This window comes from Ambystoma mexicanum, chromosome 2p (assembly GCF_040938575.1).
Source record: "Ambystoma mexicanum isolate Mex_15411 chromosome 2p, UKY_AmexF1_1, whole genome shotgun sequence".
In the NCBI taxonomy this organism is placed as follows: Eukaryota; Metazoa; Chordata; class Amphibia; order Caudata; family Ambystomatidae; genus Ambystoma; species Ambystoma mexicanum.
This window is the reverse complement of record NC_090923.1, coordinates 1072630611-1072648535: the sequence shown is the minus strand read 5'-3', so window position 1 is coordinate 1072648535 and position 17925 is coordinate 1072630611. Positions and strand designations below refer to the sequence as shown.

The 17925-nt window shown below is 46.0% G+C and overlaps 1 protein-coding gene across 1 annotated transcript in view; it reads left to right on the top strand.

The window, feature by feature from the left end:
* The window catches only part of EFEMP2 (EGF containing fibulin extracellular matrix protein 2), a 304335-nt gene that overhangs the window by 138642 nt on the left and 147768 nt on the right, over nt 1-17925 (top strand). Inside the window, exon 6 of the mRNA XM_069645012.1 lies at nt 6295-6411. Within this exon, the coding sequence (XP_069501113.1) occupies nt 6295-6411 (117 nt within the window). The remainder of the gene's footprint in view (nt 1-6294; nt 6412-17925) is intronic.

Genomic DNA, 17925 nt, shown 5'->3' with positions numbered 1-17925 from the left:
ACTCTATTCTTTGTATTCTACCTGTCCTATGGAGTCTGTTTCCCTCCATAAACTCTTAAAGGCATCTGTATTTTACTATTGCAGCACACAGCTCCTCATAGGCAGTGTTGCTGGGGGCCCTTAGGGTCCTCATTAGAGATTACTTTCTTTATCTTAGAGTAACTACAGTTCTTAAGGATAGAGAGATCCTAAAACTTTACAGTCTGAGAGATTGGCGCACACCACCTTATGTGGAGTGCCAAAGGGATCCGTAGATTCCCCTTCTCTCTGCTCCTGTGACTTTTTAGTCACATAGACAAATTTCAAGTTATGGTTGGTGGCAGTAGACGTGTCCTACCTGCTATTGTGTGATTTTTCTATCCAAGCTATTCCCATAGCCTCAGTAGTGCACAATAGGGGCACTCAAGTAGTAACTTGGGTCCTTCCTTCTTTTTTCACCATTACTAGCATGGTTGTTCTTTGTCAGCCCTTCTACAATTCTGTGAGGGGAAGGCCTATGTGTTTTGCCTTTGGCTGGAACCTTTGGGTGTCCCCACCTAGGGTCCAGGCTCCAGTGTGTCTGGGCAGGCAGGAAGTGGGGGAAGAGTTTTCCACCCCCCCCCCTGTTTTTTGTCTGCCAGAGTGCCTGAATGGGGACAGCTCCCACTGGGGGGTCTGGCTGTCCTGATTCGACAGCCAACCGCCACTTTCTGTAAACCGCTGAGGAAGATTGCAGAGGAGTGAGTGCTGGAACTGGATAAAAGGCAACCCTCCTGGAGTGAAAAGCAAGTCGACCATCGGAATCTTAATTAGCCGATTAAGACGACCAGAGACGCCTGAAGTGACCACCACTGTCCTGACCCTGTTTTCTGTGTGACAGAGGAACTCCGAAGAGGACGACTCCTTCCCTTTGACTGGTAGGAAAAACCAGTACCAAGACTAACTTTGAAATGAGCCATTTCCTGAGGTCCTTTGAGTTTTCAGAGCTGCGGAACCCCCAATACCAGGAGACCTGCTGCCCATTTTGAGTACATCGTCATGGAACGGCTGAATCCATCCAAGTATTTTCTGAGCTCTCAAGGACACTCCAGAGACACAATCCAATTCATTCAGACCCGCTCATCAGAATGGTAGAAGAAGGGCTGACAAAGAACAACCATGCTTGTAATGGCGAAAAAGGAAGGAAGATCCCAAGTTAGTACTTAGGTGCCCCCATTGTACACTACAGAGGCTATGGATATAGTCTGTGGTATAAAAATGACACAATAGTTAGTAGGACACGTCCACTGCCACCAGCCATAACTAGGCTATTGTCTGGGACTAAAAAGTCACAGGAGCAGAGAGAAGGGGAGTATCCCTTTGGCACTCCACATAAGGTGGTGTGTGCCAATCTCTCAAACTATAAAGTTTTAGGAGAGATGCTAAATAGCTCTCTATCCTTCAGAACTGTAGTTACTCTAGGATAAAGAAAATAATCTCAAAGGAGGACCCTATGGGCCCCCAGCAACACTTCCCATGAGGAGCTGTGTGCTGCAATAGTAAAATACAGATGCCTTTAAGAGTTTGCTACAGTTTTATTACACGGCACACTCCAGCCAGGAACTCCTTCCCCGACAATGAATGCGGTGTACAATAAAGCGCTTTTTATTTTTTTATAAACCACAAGTTCTTTTCTGTTTGAGTAGGCTTCCAACCCGTCTCGCACCCAACCTCCACAAACACCCCGTGTCACAATGAAACAGGAATCAGGCTGGTGTGTATCAAGAAGATATCTATTAATTTATTATTTAATGAAAAAAAGGAAAATCAAACAATTTCACGCCGACCAATGTTGTGGCAACACAAAATGCACTAATCTCTACAAAACAATTAGGTTGAGAGATCCTATTACAATTCTCACAATCTTTAATGGCAACACAGAAAAAGAGCAATTTTAGAAAGAGATAGCACCAACGGTTTAGCACTCTCCCCTGCAACACTCATCCCAAACATTAGCTAACTTGATTCCTTTTAATGGAAGCCAGTGGCAAGGAGTAGGGATAGAGAGAGAAAATCGAATTTGGAGTAAAGCCCACCACCCCAAGATGGGAGGCCAGCAAAGAAAGTGCAACCCCGTTTTTGGAGCAAAACGGCAGAATTGGATTTTGATTATTAATCACACGGCTATGGGACAGAATGTAAGGAAATTTGTGTTGCTACACTTGAGGAGAAAGGGAAGCTTAGAGACTACTATTCAGCACACCAGGGCAACAATAGAAATAAAGTAGGAAAATCGGTTTTGAAAGGAAGCAAATCAAACGGAAAGGTACAATGGCAAATGGAAATTTGTTTTACACAGGATTTACAATGACAGGTAGCGCAAGGAAGGGGTTTAACTCAGAATAGGAAAATCTGTTTAACTGAAGAGGAACGAGACACATAACAGATAAACTTGAAGGCAAAAAGGCATTGCTCTCAATGGGACTACGGTTTGGGTTTTAACTAGGACAGATGCAAATAGGAATTCATGGGGTGATGCACACAATACATGGACAAATTCAGTTTTCAAGGAGACTAATTATTTTTTGAGGCAACACTTTAATGACTATAATTATTAAAGAAAGACACCAGGGACACAATATTTAATTTCAAATTTTAACCAACTTGTACCGTGAATTTCAATGGGGGAATTGATTTACTTAAGAATATGCTAAGGATTTACACAGACACTGAGAGGTTTACCAAAGGGAATATGCGAACATACACAGGCTAAACACAGTTTCTTTTATGGAAAGGTGACTGAATTACACTAGCAATGTGGGGTTTTCAATGGGGGTTTTCAATTGGGTTTTCAATTTGGGAATTATTGGGTGCAAGGCTACAAAAAGGAAGAGCTTATGCAATTTAGGGCTGGGGTATTTGCTACTTACAAAGTAAACCTTGGTTTACGATTCTGTAAAGCCAGCTGGATCTCAGGACACTCTGGACATCTAGGCAAGGGGTCTGGTCACTGCACTCTGCCTTGGTTTGGGATTCTGGACAGCCAGCTGGATCTCAGGACACTCTAGACAGCTAGGCAAGGGGTCTGGTCACTGCACTCTGCTTTGGTATGGTTCAGCCGCCTCCTCTCCGTCCTCCTTCTCCTGTCTCCCCAGATTTTTGTGTCTCTCCCCTAACTTAGTACAGTCCCTCTTATATAGCACACATGACATCACTCACTTTACAATCTAGGGGGAGTACTCTGTAATAACCCCTACCCCCAGGATTGGACAATTTACCATTCCTCTCTCCGCCCCCCGCATGATTGGTTCAAGTGAAGAGAGCACATCTGTCTGCTTGCATTTATTACTATTTTTTGTTCTCTTTGCCACTTTTTGATTAAAAGACAGTTATGTCTCATAACTTCATAATTCTACTAGCCCCTGACATCTGAACTAGATATGTGATTTTAGTGGGTCATAGGGAACTAGGTAAGCCGATCGCCAACTCCGTACGAGGTAGCATGGCCCTTTGGCACATTTCTGCCCTTTTCACTAAATGTATAACAGTTACAACTCTACAAATGATCAAGCATTTTCATAATTTCATTTTCCATCTTTCTATCAAATCTCATAATTGTCACATGTTCAGAGCAGCCAGAAACTAGTCTTAATTGGCCATTTCAGTCCCCAAAGTCTTAGGAAAATGCACTTTAGCTCTGAAAAACCACCTGGAAATTACATAAAAACATAGCATAAAACGAAATTATTTTTCATTCTAATTTCAGCGAAATGCCTACAAATGAAATCAGTCCTTTAATATCAATTAGGAGGATCTGTCCCCCTCTGTGGGAGGGGCACTTTATCCCCCACAGCCGGTGACCAGAGATTTTTATGACCCCCTTTGAAGTTGTCAGTTTGTTCTTGGTAGTGGGTGCAGGAAGGAGCTCACACCTCCCAGTCAAGTTTTCGCCACACTTGCTTTACTTGAAAACCCTGAGCCGCTGCCTTCAAGTCAGGCAGAGCAGGGAATTATAACGCCCTCTGTAACATCACTAGTAGGTGCGACTTCCAGAGGTTTCCTTACTTAGTCCCAAACTGGTTTTTCCGGTATTTGTGCCTCTTCAAAGTGACTGAAGTATTGCGGGTGGAAACATGATGTAGATTGTTAAGTCAAACCCCCCCCCAGCATATTTCCCTGACATTTCTGTGCGAGCAGAGCTGTCCTTTCAAGGTGGCTTTTTAAAGCCATTTCTCTCTTTTTTTTTTGACACATGTGCAAGGCATTTTTTACCATTTGTAGTGTTTCAGGGCTGCTGTTCAAGTGACATGGAAAGCAAAAGCAGTGTCTGGTTGTAGAATTGAAATTCTTGCCCCTCATGTGAAGTAAAAGCACAACAAGGCCGTTTTTGGATGCAGTGCATAACTTCATGTCCTTTAGGTAAAACAAAGCAATGCAGGGCCGTTTTTGTATTCAGTGCATACTTCTTGTCATTCAGATGAAATAAAAGCAACGCAGGGCCGTTTTTGGATGCCGTGCATAACTTCATGTCATTTAGGTGAAACAAAAGCAACGCAGGGCCGTTTTTTTGGATTATAGTGCTCAACTGCCTGCAACTCATTCGACAGGGAAAGTTCAGCATGGCCGTTTTTGGTGCAGTGTTTTAATGCGGTTTTTCAGATGAAAGGGATTTCTGTCTAGGGCCTTTAAATCCACCCCACAAGTTAATGGAGGAAAATAGACCCCATAGGACAGGTAGAATACAAAGAATAGAGTTCCAAAAGACAGAGCCCATAAGAATGGATGAGTGGAAAAAAGCTCCACTCATTCAGGATTTCAGAAAAAGTGCTGGTGGTCCCACAAGAAGAGGGGATGAAGCATAAACATTATAAATCTCCCTAACAGCCACAGAGAAACACTAAAAACTGCGTCAGAGGAGGACAGTATAGCAACTTCCTCCTGAGAAGAGCTGTTGGCAAGCGCGCTACCAAAATCATGGGGCAGATAGACAGTCTGCTCATCAGACACACCACGAGTATTCAACCCTTGCAGGGCTTGATAGTGGGCAAGAATGTCAGTGTAGCTACGGCGCTTCAGGTGAGTACCCTCAGTTGAAACAGGCAAGGATAATTTATCGCACATGTGTTCGATCATGATGAGTGGATGCAGAGTGTCAATAAGGACCAGGCTCACAGCAGTATTTTAAAAAGATATAATGTAACAGGTTGCAAAACTGACTGGGGCAATGAGAGACGAACTGCAAAGTATAGGTATAGGACGGGCTAGGGCAATTATATTCCCGCACCCAGTGATGAGAGTATAGACGAACAGCCCTCCACAAACGGGGCAGGAGGTAATTCCGCCACCCTACCGTTAATAATCGCCTGTAATACCGGTAAAGTCCCCCATGGAGTCTATGATTCTCCATGGAATGGTGACAAGCAGCACATACCAACACTCATAAACTGGCGGTAATACCGCCGGACCGAGTGCTGGTAACAGTAATTCCATTTGCCGGTATCTTGGCAGACTTACCACGAGGATACCGGCAAGGTTGTAATGAGCCTCCATGTCTTAGAGGACTAGGATTACAGTGACTGTTTTAGTGTTGGCACAGGGTGGTTCTGCTCATGACTGCTGAAATGTAAGTTGCCCAGGAACCCCCCTTCTTACTGTGCCTCAGCCTGTAAATTCTCTGCCTATCTCCAGGCAGTGGCCTTACATTTTAGCATAAGAGTGGTCTCACTCTTAAATGAAAATTACAGCTTTTATACATAAACTGTGTATTTTTACTTTGTGGTATGTCTGACTTGAGTACTTATTTGAAATAATAGGTGTGTATACCAGTGTGGCGTGTTTTCTTTGGTTAACTGTGTAGGATAATTGTACTTCACTCCCAGCCCACCTCCCACAGGAAGTAGTGAAGCCTGGCTGCTCTGTCACTGATGCTCCCTCAGAGAGGTTTGGTCTTTCCTTTTGGTTGGAACAACTGAAAACATTTAGAAGATTACACAGTCCACACTAGAGGGTTGTGCACAAACCGCCCTAGCACTTACTATCCAATCCTCAGCAAATCAATTTCCAGCTGCCAGCCTATACTCCCCACCCCCTTCTCCAAGACCTTTAGTGTCCTGCTCTGCTGACCTTTGAATTAAAAACTAGCAATTATGTATGTGTATTCATTATCTAGAGTCTCCTCGGGCACAAGATTCTTGATTTAATTTGCCCACCTATCCACCAAAAACGTCCATTTATTTTGGAGACTGAATGGTATATTTAGATTGCAATATATTCTGTTCACTCTTCTTCCACGCCTCGGTCATCTAACTGCCTCCTTTCCTCCTCTTCCGCTTTCAGATATTGATGAGTGCCGCTATCGCTACTGCCAGCACCGCTGTGTCAACTCGCCCGGGTCCTTCACCTGCCAGTGTGAGCCTGGCTTTCAGCTGGCCGGAAACAACCGCTCCTGCGTCGGTAAGAGGGGGAGGGAGGCACTTCCTGTAATGAACAAAAGAGAGTGGTTGCATTGTGTAATGTCGGGCAGCATTTGTAAAGGGCAATATTCTCGATTTTCACTGCGAGCTGTTCCTAAGGAAGAATGCTAGACAATCCGATACTTCGCACGGTCTGTTTAGAAACGACAGGGCATTAACGTGGTGTACTTGCACTCTCAACATGCCAAGTGTCCTCGTGTGTTTACTGCCCTCAGGCTGCAGGATTCCTTAAGTCGTACAAAGTTCGGTTGAGTTTCCCGCCTCACAGTGAATTAGAGAAACTTAGAAGGCGATGCTAGAAGCAAAATAAAAAAAACATTACAGAGAAGGAACAAAACAGCGTCCTCCATTGTGTCTGCAGTATCTTCCAGATTCAACCCGGGCTTCTCCTGGGAAAAGAACCTGTAGAGAACAACAATGAAAGATTTGGTGTGATTCGATTCAGAGCCATTTCGGGCTCAGCTTACCATTTCTGCAAAATGCTTTTGCTGCTATGAAGATGCTTCCTTCTGTTGAGATGGCATAGCAGGTTAATGCACCTGCTGAAACATTATGTGTCCAGAATGTAGGTCATGGGTTTTTCAAGCCCTGTTGAGCTGATCCCTTCCACGTATCAACAGAGATGCTAAACCTTAATACAACACCAAGCACAACTCTCAGCGGCATCTGCTTTTAATGCAAGCGTATGCTACTAGCCAACAGGACTACTATATATTTAAAGGGATTTTACATTACGTCCCATTAAGGCGGCTGCACCTTTAATTGTATAGTACTGGCACTTCGCAGCTGGGTCGTTATTCTTCTCTGCATGTGTTGCTTCCTCCTAGCAACAGCCATTTCAGTCTAATGGTTTGATCAATGGGACCATTTGTAGAATGTTTTTAACTAATCGGATTGATTGAAAAACCTAGACTTTCTATGCATTTATTGGTGGGTATGGCAGATTGAGTTGGAATCTCCAACAGTGCCAGTACGCCCTCATTCAACTGTGCTGCACTGAATGATAGCCTTTCTTCCATCTCTATTTACAGGGGGCGGGTGTTTTTTTCAAAAGCAATACTACTCTTTTCAATGTGGCTGGTATTTTCTTAAAGGAAAGATGCTGCAAGCTTCTCAGCATGGATGGTAAGCTTTTCATGGACCGTGCCTGCACTTCTGAGGGGGGCTTCAATATGTCATTGGGCCTCTCCCAGATCTTCTAAGTGGGGCGGCTTTACTTTTAATTGCACTAAACTGGCACTTGCTTTTAATTCTGAGTCTAAACGCCAGGGATATTATTACTCTGGAGCCTGAACTCCTTGTAGGCCTCCTAAGCACAATCCCATGATGTCCACATCACACACTTTACACATTCTACCATGCCTGGCCTTCGGCTGATGGTGCTGCAGCCATGCAGACCTCCAGATGTAACCACAGCAGGCGTAACACACAACATAGTTGTTTCCTTTTGGTATCATGCGCCTGTATACAGAAATATAGATGTTTGATTCTCCTACAATGCTGGATAAACACTACTGGTTGCTTTTCTTTTTGGTCCCATTTGCATGTATGTTTAAACCATGCCAGGGCTATATATAACTTTAGCTGACAATCAGTGTAATTACATGGTGGAGGAGTGTCCACAGTAGCAGCTGACATTGCAAGGGTGGCTGTCACTGCAGGTGTCCGCCATGTGAATGTGTGTATAGCACATCTCACACCGGATACTTGCCATGCAGCAGGTAATTGAATCACTGAACTGTCTTCACCATGCCTGAAGGCGGATCAGATTGGCCAGAAAGAGGCCGGCCTATCATGTGCCCTTGCTTGGGCTCATTCCTGTGACAAGTGTTTGAAGTGTAAAAGAACTAGTGATACTCTGGCCTTCAAAGTTTCTTTTTTAAATGAACAAGTATGTTATGGTTTTGAGAACGTCCCATACTATTTCCATACATATTTAAAAGAACATGCAATTTAATGTAGGACCAATAATAATGTATATAATCAATATCTAACAACAAACATCATGATTAATAATTCCATCTTGACCATCTGAATATCTCATTTCCAACATTAAAAATCTTTAATATTCTTTCCTAGAAATCTAAAAGTGCTCAAATCAGTGGGACCCGTTTCCCACTGGTTATCCAATGCCTGAACTCGACACGCCTTACAAACCAACCCAAAAGGGGCACACGCATATTAACCACACTTTAATGAGAGGTTTTAAAGTTTCCAAGTTGTTTACCCTATTACAAATTCTTGAAGAGTTGGGTACACCTCGTCTCCCTTCAAGACCCCCATAAATATCCAATCTGTTAAATCAAAGTAGAAGTTGACGTGAATGCCTACGTATGCTGCTTTGAAGCTGGAAATCGTATGCCTGGTGTGTCATCAGCGAGTGGACACTTTAAGATAATTTCCCTTTCTAGGCTTTCCCACCTAAGTGCTATTAGTGAATGTGGCCGGTGAGTAAGCTCAACACGAGCACCGCCACACTGCCAAGGCGCATTTCTCAAACTACTAAATTGACTTGGTTTTATTAAATCACATCTTGTACACTTTGCAATAAACTAAAACAGACCGACACACAATCAAACAAAATACAGTAAACAACGGTCCAAACTAGGATGAGTGCTGTAAACACATGGGTGGAGCTTAGGCAGACTGTGGTGCCACCCGCAGCTTGGGCAGTATGAGACAGCAGCCCATTTTCAAAAACCTTAATTATTCCCTGCCTCCCACACCACTCTGAATGCCTCTTTGCTCAGAAATACTGTCCCAGAAAAAAAAGGCCCCTATACTGTGACGATTCACAGGATCTCGCCACTTCTCCTCAGAGGGGAGCCCTTCCCTGTGAGGCTAGGGAGGTGAGCCCACTATGCTACATTTCCCCAAGGGGTGGCGGAAAGCGGGATCTCACAGTGAGAGATCCTCTCTTGGGGACAAGGACTCCGGTTCCGTCAAGGAACTCCCTAGACCCCTTTCTGAGGAGTCACAATAACCCAAAGCCTCAGCAAAACCAAGCAAAACGAGTCTGTTATTGTAATGTTGCCCAAAACACCCTGTGGAGAGACACACATATTGAGAAGAAGAAGAGTATACAAAAAATGAATATCACTCAGTGGTTGGAAGTCAACCATACTGGGACGAAGAAGATTGAGCGAGTAGTACAGAACGCTCAAAGGAGTAACTATACATCTATGCTGGGGGCACCCAACACTTGCTAATAAAAAGGGAGGAAGGGCCAACGTTCAATGCTGGTGTGAAGCCTGGGAAGTTCGAACCTGGAGAGAGCGAGTAGCCAGGGGAAATCGTGATGTCCTCAGTTGAGAGGACGCTGGCAACCGAAAGAAGAAGGCACATAGAAGACAGGAAGCCAACTCGTGTATACGCAAGGTATCTGGAGACGGTGGAGGGACCCTGAAGAGGTGGACCTTAAACAACGCTGAGACCACAACAGAAGGTGCTCCATGGAGCCACATGTCACTCAGAGGAGAAGAAGGAATCGCTGGAAGCATTTGAAGCAGCAGTATGAACCCGACCCAGCAGGAAGAACCGGTGGCGCTAACCCGGAGAAATAGAGGTAACTGGAGCGGCGGGGGACCCAGGAAGATAGACTATTAAGGCTATTGACGCCTGTCCAGGAGAAGGGAGTCATTCTCCTGGTCCTCTTTTACTTTTGATCCTTTGATTACTGGTAGGGTCAGTATAGGTTTGTTTTTGGACAGAGGATGTCTATTTATTTGAACTACATCACTGACGACGAGCACCGTAGTTAGGCCTTTTTCCTTATTATTTAAATAAACTTGTAAGTATGCTGCCAGTTGGTCCGTCTCCTTCTTCTGACCTACCACAATACCCATTGCATTGCTAAAAACGCTGTCACCAGGTAATGGATTAATGTTCTCCCACAGTATCCAGCGAATTCATACACAAAGGCCCAGCTCATGGGCCATGAGTAAAGTAAACAGAAGTGATTGTATTTTTGAATACAGTCCTTTCCACCTCATGTCACGACACCAGTGATCATATGGGCAATTGTAATGATGTGCAATTTATCAACTCCAGAAGAATTAACAGCTGGTTTGGCCCTTCTGGAACCAAAGTATGTTGCCTACACCCTGAACATAGTTCTCAGGTGCAAGGACCTAATCCCCTGAGCTGAGAAGTGTAGCTGTATCTTGCTAGAGACCATCCCTCTGTTTACAATTATGACAATTGAGGGAGGTGCAGCAAAAGTGTCACTGTGGATACCCAACATCATTTTACAGTTTTCTCTCCAAGCAGTCCTTGACTTAACGGGAATGGGAGGAGGGTAGTGACTGCATTAGAGGTTGTCAGGCCAATATGGGTTCGAGACTGGCTCAAGCCAAATGTCTGGTTCAGCTCTAAGCCCTCTGCAAATCAATAACCAAACACGAGCCGAGCCAGATACTACTTGTGCTGTCCTTCCCAGACGTGGGTGCTGGGAGGAGGCAAAAAGAGAGGCAGACAGGGAGATGATTGAGCAAGAAAAGGATGGTTGGAGGGGATCGGATGAGCAGAAAAAGACTACGGAAAGACAAGGAGGGAGAACAGATAGGGGAGACAAATAAGGGGGGAGCAGAGACTAAGAAGAAAATGATGACATTAAGGGAGACATACATATTTGTTGAAAAACAAGATGGGAAGGAAGCGATTGCATAGTGAGTCCCCTCCGTGTAATGGGTCCATTTGTCTTGAAATGGCACTAGGATCATTAGTGCTCCTAGCAGTTGTCACCCACTTAAGTAAATACACAAAGGAATGCAACCACACATGCACTCTTTGTGAAGCCCACTGCAGCCAATATTTATGCAGTCCATGGAAAAAATCTGCCGATGATCTCCTCCTGCTAAAACATCTGTCTCCCAAATGTGGACTAGAGAGCAGCAAACATGGTCATCTCGCAATGCAACAGTCTAATCTTATTATGAAAAAAATATTAAAAAGCTTTTCCTTGGCAAGACTAGCAGAACTCATTGAATATACGGACCGTCCCTGGGTACAGGCACCTTTCTGTTCAACACAAATGGCCTTTTTGGAAGTGTATCCGCTCTCACATCAGTTACCATTGCATGAAATGGACAATGTAAACTGTGCATAGGAAAACTAGGAAAAGGCATTACAGGCAGCCATGTGCAAGGTTGTGAAGCTGAAAAAGTTACAAAATATCTTCCATCCACGACCCCTCAGTGAAAGACATTGTACACATAATCTGCAGTGTCAATCTAAAAGGGCCAAACTTTCCACATTGATTCTATACACATGTAGATTTTAGGATAGCTCAACTGCTTAAGCACTTATGGGTAAATATCTGCAACCCATAGTGGTTAAAATCTCAGCAAGACTATTCAGCACTTTATCCTTCGTAGGTTGATATTATGATTACTATCAAATTGGCAGATGAATACATTTTTTTCTGTTTTCATCATTTACATGAAATAAAATATTGTACAACACAAAATAGAAAGAGGTCACCATTAAATCCAAGTAAAATACAGTACAATTCATATTCAAAGGAAGGCATGTTAAAATATCCAATAAAAACGTATTAAATACTTAATATTTTCTGACCATACGTCTGGAAGTTTCAGTGATATACCATGGTTAATCATTAAGAGAACAGGCATCAACACAGGACAAAACAAAATTCCTAGCATCTGTGACATGTCTAATATTATTGATATGAAAATGTATTTGTATTTTATTGAATTTATATAGCACTTTAATCCAAAGTGCTGTACATAAGAACTAGAAGAAATACAACAAGCATAAGATGGTAATTGAATCACAACTCGAAAACAGTATAAGGAACAATTTACATTATTGCTGATGTGAGGAGGGAGAGGAGAGGGACTAAGGGATAGGGGGAGAGACAAAAACAACAGGTAATAATTGAAACACAAATTGAAACGGTGTAAGGAACAATTAACATTATTGGCGAGGAGGGAGTGGAGAGGGACGAAGGAATAAGAGGGAGTGGGAGGTACAGCAATATAAGATGCTGATTGAATCAGAACTCAATGGATGAGGAACAGTTACATTATTGCTGGGGTGAGGATGGAGTGTAGAGGGACAAAGGAATGGGAGGGAATAGGAGGGATAAGGGGAGATGTTAGTGGAGTTAGATGGGAGGCAGGAGGGTGAGAGGAAGAGGAAAGGGAAGAAGATTAGGTAAGAGCAGGAGGTAGTATAAAAGGGAAGTAGTGTGGGAGGGGAGGAAAGGGTGTAGAGGTGGAGAAGTAGGAAGTGAGGCAAGGGCGTAGAGAAGTAGAAGAGGGAGTGAGAGGTGTTGGGGGAATGGAAGTGATATGATTTTAGAGAAGAGCGAAAGGTAGGGTAGGAGGGAGAAGAGCAGATGGGTAGGGGGAGGCAGTTCCAGTGGAACGGAGCAAGGAGTTGGAAAGAGCGGAAACAGGAGGAGGCGCAGGGAGACGGAGGAGGGGAGAGTAGGAAGAGATCAGCAGAGCGGAGAGAACGGGAGGGGGAGTAGAGAGTAAGAAGGGAGATAAGGTAGGGGGGGCAAGACCATGGAGAGATTTGAAGACAAGACAGAGGAACTTGAATTTAAGTTGGGAGTGAAAAGAAAGCCAACCTAGAGAGATGAGAGAAGAGGGGATGGAATCAAGAGGTGAGAGAAGGCAGAGGGAGCGGATAGCAGAGTGGTAGATAGATTTAAGTAGGGAGAGGTGAGAGGAGGGGAGTCCGAAGAAAATGGAGGAACAGTAGAAAAGTCTGGAGAAGATGAGGGAGGTGATCAAGAGTTTAGTAGCATGAAAGATAAGGAGGGGTCATATTTTGCGAATGTTGTAGAGGTGAAAGCGACAAGATTTGGCAGTAACAGAAATGTGGTGAGATAGGGAGAGGTAAGGGTCAATGTGAAGGCCAAGGTTACGAGCGTGGGGAGAGGAGAGTTTGGAGAGGGGAAAGAGAATGAAAGGGGGAGGGGAGGGAGGAGGTAGAGTGTTAGCAGGGAAGAAAAGGAGTTCAGTTTTATCAGCATTAAAAGTAGGGAAGTGAGAAGACATCCAGGATTTAATAGAGAGGCAAGAGGAGAGTTTATCATGAATTTCAGGTGAGAAGGATGAGAAGGAGAGGAAGAGCTGGGTATCGTCAGCATAGAAATGATGTGAGATACCAAATGACGAGATGATGGGAGCTAGAAAAGAAGTGTAGAGTGAGAAAAGAAAGGGACCAAGGGCAGAACCTTGAGGGACTCCATGGTTGAGAGGGTAGGTGGGAGAGGTGGAGCCACCCCAGGAGACAGAAAAGGTGCGGTTAGAGAGATAAGAGGAGAGCCAAGCGAGGACAGAGTCTTTTAGGCCAAATGATGAGAGGGAGTTAGGGAGAAGAGGATGGTCGACAGTGTCAAATGCAGCAGAGAGATCAAGGAGAATAAGAATGGAGGAGTGCTTAGAGTTGCATGCAGAAAGGAGAGAGTTGAGAACAGAAATGAGGGCCATTTTCGTGGAATGTAGAGGACGGAACCCAGATTGGGTAGGGGGGAGGAGGGAGTGGTTAGAGATAAAGGAAGAGAGTTGAGAATAGACAATGCGTTTGAGAAGTTTGGAGAGAAAGGGAAGGAGAGAGATGGGGCGATAGTTGGATGCGAGATGAGGATTAGCAGAGGGTTTTTTGAGAATGGGGATAATAGTCGCATGTTTAAAAGGAGTAGGAAAGGAGGAAGTTTAGAGGCAGATGTTAAAAAAGGAGGTGAGATAAGGTATAAGGAGAGGGTAGATTTTAGGGATGAGGGGAGTAGGAATGGGGTCAGCAGGAGAGGCTGTAGGATGAGTTTTGGCTAGAAGGATGGAAACTTCAGACTGAGTGACAGGAGCAAAGGAGGCCATGGAAGAGGATGGAGGGGAGGAAGAGGAGGAGGGGGAGAGTAAGAGGGGGAGGAGAGGATAGTTTGACAGAGAATGAGGACTTTATTAGAGAAAAAGGATGCAAGATCAATGGCAGAGAGAGGAGAGGCAATGGAAGGGTCAGGTGCAGCAGGGGAGAGAAGTCGGGATAAGGTTTGGAAGATGCGGCAAGGGTGGGAGGATTGAGACTGGAGGAGGTCAGAGAAGTAGGTGCGTTTGGCTGAGTTGAGACAGGAATCATAGAGGGTGTGATAGGAGAAGTAAGCAGATTGGTTAGAGGGGGTGGGGTGTTTAAGCCAGAGACGTTCAAGACGCCTAAAGAGGCGGCGCATGGAGGAGAGATGAGATGAGAGCCAAAGTTGAGATGGGGTGGCGGGAAGGGCAAAATGAGGAGAGAGGGTAAAGGGCATTGAGAGTGGAGGAGAGAGAGGAAGTTAAGACGGAGGATGCTTCAGATGCAGATAAAGAGGAGAAGTGGGAGATGGGGGAAGAGAGGAGGAGCAGGAAGCGTGGAATAAGGGTTAAAGCTGCGTAGCTCACGCTGGGAGATGAGGGTGGATGATGGGGTGGGAGGAGGAGGAAGGGAGGGGGGTGAGGGAGAAAGAGAGTAAGGAGTGGTCGGAAAGGTAGTTAGGTAAGGAGGAAATAGGAGAGGCGGTGAAAGAGGAGAAGAAGATGAGATCAATAGTAGAGCCAGACTGGTGGGTAGGAGGGGATGGTAGGGGAGAGAGAAGGTATGAGTCAAGGATGGAAAGGAGAGGAGAGGAGGGGGGGTTAGGGGAAAGATGGAGATTAAAGTCACCAAGTACAATTAGTAGAGTGGGGGAAATGAGGCTAAGGAGATGGTCAATGTCCTCATAGAAGGAGCCGACAGGGCCAGGGGGGCGGTAAATGATTAGGAATGAGATAGCATGAGGGGAATTAAAGATTTTGAACATGAATTCAAAGGAAGGGAAGGTAGGTAGAGAAATAAGAGAGGGAGAGGATGTGAAGGATCGAGGGACATGGTCAAAGGAAGAAGAGGAGGAGGTGAGGGAAGCAGGAACGGAGGTGTTGTGGGGGGGATCCAGGTTTCAGTAATACAGAGAAATTGGAGGTTGAGGCGTAGGAAGAGTTCGAGGACAGCAGTGGTTTTGTTACAAATTGACCTGGTATTCCAGAGGGCAACATCAAAGGAATTGGCAGTGTTAGTGAGATGAGGGTAGATGAGGTTGCGGCGTTGGAATGATGCATTGGTGAGAGGGGTTCAGTGGGTTTGGGAAGTGTTGGGTAGTTTGAGAGAGGAGATGGCCATGAGGAGAAGGCAGAGTATTTTGATGGGGGAAGGGTAGGGAAAAGAGAAGAGGGAAGGGGAGCGGGGCAAGCCAAAGGGAGGGAGATGAGCATATCAGGGAGTAAGACAAGGAGTTGGTGAGTAGGAAGTGAAGCTTCTTAGGAGGGTACACCCGCTCAGCGACACAATATGTGATCTCTTGAATGTGGCACGAAGATGGTGTTTCGAGCCACTGAGATAGGAAGCTGGGAGTAGGCTGAGGGAGGAGAATCAGAAAGCTGAGAAGAGGGATGGAGTGCTGGGGGAAAGCTCAAGCAGAACAGAATAGGAGCTCACAGGATGAGGGTGGCGGAGGAGGAGGGTGTCCCCCCCACAGGGACTTGAGTGTGAGCCCTGAAGGAGACTGAAGGTTGGTGAAACGTGTTTTCTGAGATAGGAAGCAGGTGGTTGGAGCACAAAGGCAGTAGGGACAGTCCAGGCAGTCCATAAATCCAGAGGTAGAGGTGAAGGGTCGACCTAGCGTAGTAGTAGGCAGTGGGAAAGGCCAGATCTTAGAAGTAAGGCAGCAGCAGTCAGAGGTGGAGGCAGCCCAAGTAGGCAGTTGCAGGTGGAGGGAGCGGTAGACGGCGAGGTGGAGGCTGGTCAACAGGTGGAGAGGCAATCACGATAGCAGATGGAGGTGGAAGGAGGTCCGAGAACAGTTCAGTCGAAGGGAGCAGAGGCTGATAGATACAGTGGGAGCAGGCCGGCGTTCTGTAGGAGAGCAGTGGGACTGATGGCACAAGATCCAGGGCAGGCCGGCTGTTATCAGGCTTTGATATGAGCTGGGGGAACAGGCAGGCACTTTGGTGGAGGGCAATAGGACTGATGACACAAGTACCAGGGCGGGCCGTTAATAATAGGCTCTGCTTTGCACTGGGGGAGCAGGCCAGCGCACAGTGGAGGGTTGTGGGGCTGATGGCAAAAGTTGCAGGGCGGTCTGTTGATATTAGGCTCTGTCTTGAACAGAGAGAGCAGGCCGGCGCATTGGAGGAGGGCTGTGGGACTGAAGGCAATAGTTGCAGGGCAGGCCATTCCTGACAGGCTATGGGGGAGCTGGCCGGTGTAAAAGTGGTGAGCAACGCGCCTCAGGAGACGCTCAGCAGCTGAGTCGTCTTCAGGAACGGGCCAAAGTAGCTGCCCAACGTAGATCACGCGGGGCTGCACACACTCACCAGGTTCCGCAGTGAGCGGTACGACACCACGGCCTTCAGGGACAGGCGTTCAGTGGGCAGACACCACCGCCTTCAGGGATAGGCTGCTACGTGTGGGCAGATGCAGCTGCCCGTCATGGAGCACACAGGGCTGCACATACACACCAGGCTCTGCAGCGAGCGAACAGACACCACAGCCTGAGGTATGTACTCGCCATGCCCCACAAAGCTACAGGAGACCTGCAGTGGAAACAGACCTCAAAAAAGTCAAGGTGCAGGCACAGGCGAACCGGGGTAGAGCGCGAGCCCCAGAGCCCCGCTCAGATATCACTGCCAGGGGTGGGTCCACACAGCACCCCTCAAGACACTAGGAGAACTGCAGCAGAGGCGGATCCCCACCCTGCAGGAGTGCGCCAGTACAAGCGGGCCGGGGAAGAACTCGAGCCCCGGAGCCCCGGAGCCCCGATCGAGGGGAAGGCTCTGGCAGTGTGTCACTCACGGTGGCGATCTTCGAAGTCAGAGCCCTTCAGTTACGACGCCTGCACAGAAATCTTGCAGGCAGGCAGCAGGAGTTCAGGGCAGAGATCAAGAATGGCAAGATGGTGAGTTCAGGCAAAAGTGAGGAGCCAGCGCTGCAGCTGAGAAATACTGGAAATGGGGTTGAATTTAATTTGTAGAAAACAAGTAAGTCCAGTGAAGCACAAGGCTTATGTGAAGAAGATAGATAGGTTTGCAAAAGAAAATTGTAGATTAAACAGCCTTCAGCAGGTGTGATTCAGCCTGACACAGGGGAGATGTCGGATCAGGCTTCCGATGCCTGAGCGCCCCCTGGTGGATGTGTCTCCTCAGCCAGAGGAGTCTCAGATTTAAAATGTTTCGACAAATAAATACAAAATGAATTAGATCCTCATCCACCCCACTTCTGCAGATACAGAGCTTTGTATTAAACTGTCATGTCATCTGAGCCCTCATTGATAAAATGTTCAGATGCATCATTGCAATGGTACGTCTTTGCACTGGAGAGCGAATGACACTTAGGGAGAAATTCTCACAGTAAACACAACAAGCCCTCGACAAGTGACCAATTGAGCATACATTTTCCATGCCATTTATCACCAAGTCAAGTTCACTCCTATCGTTCATAGACAAATAGTGTT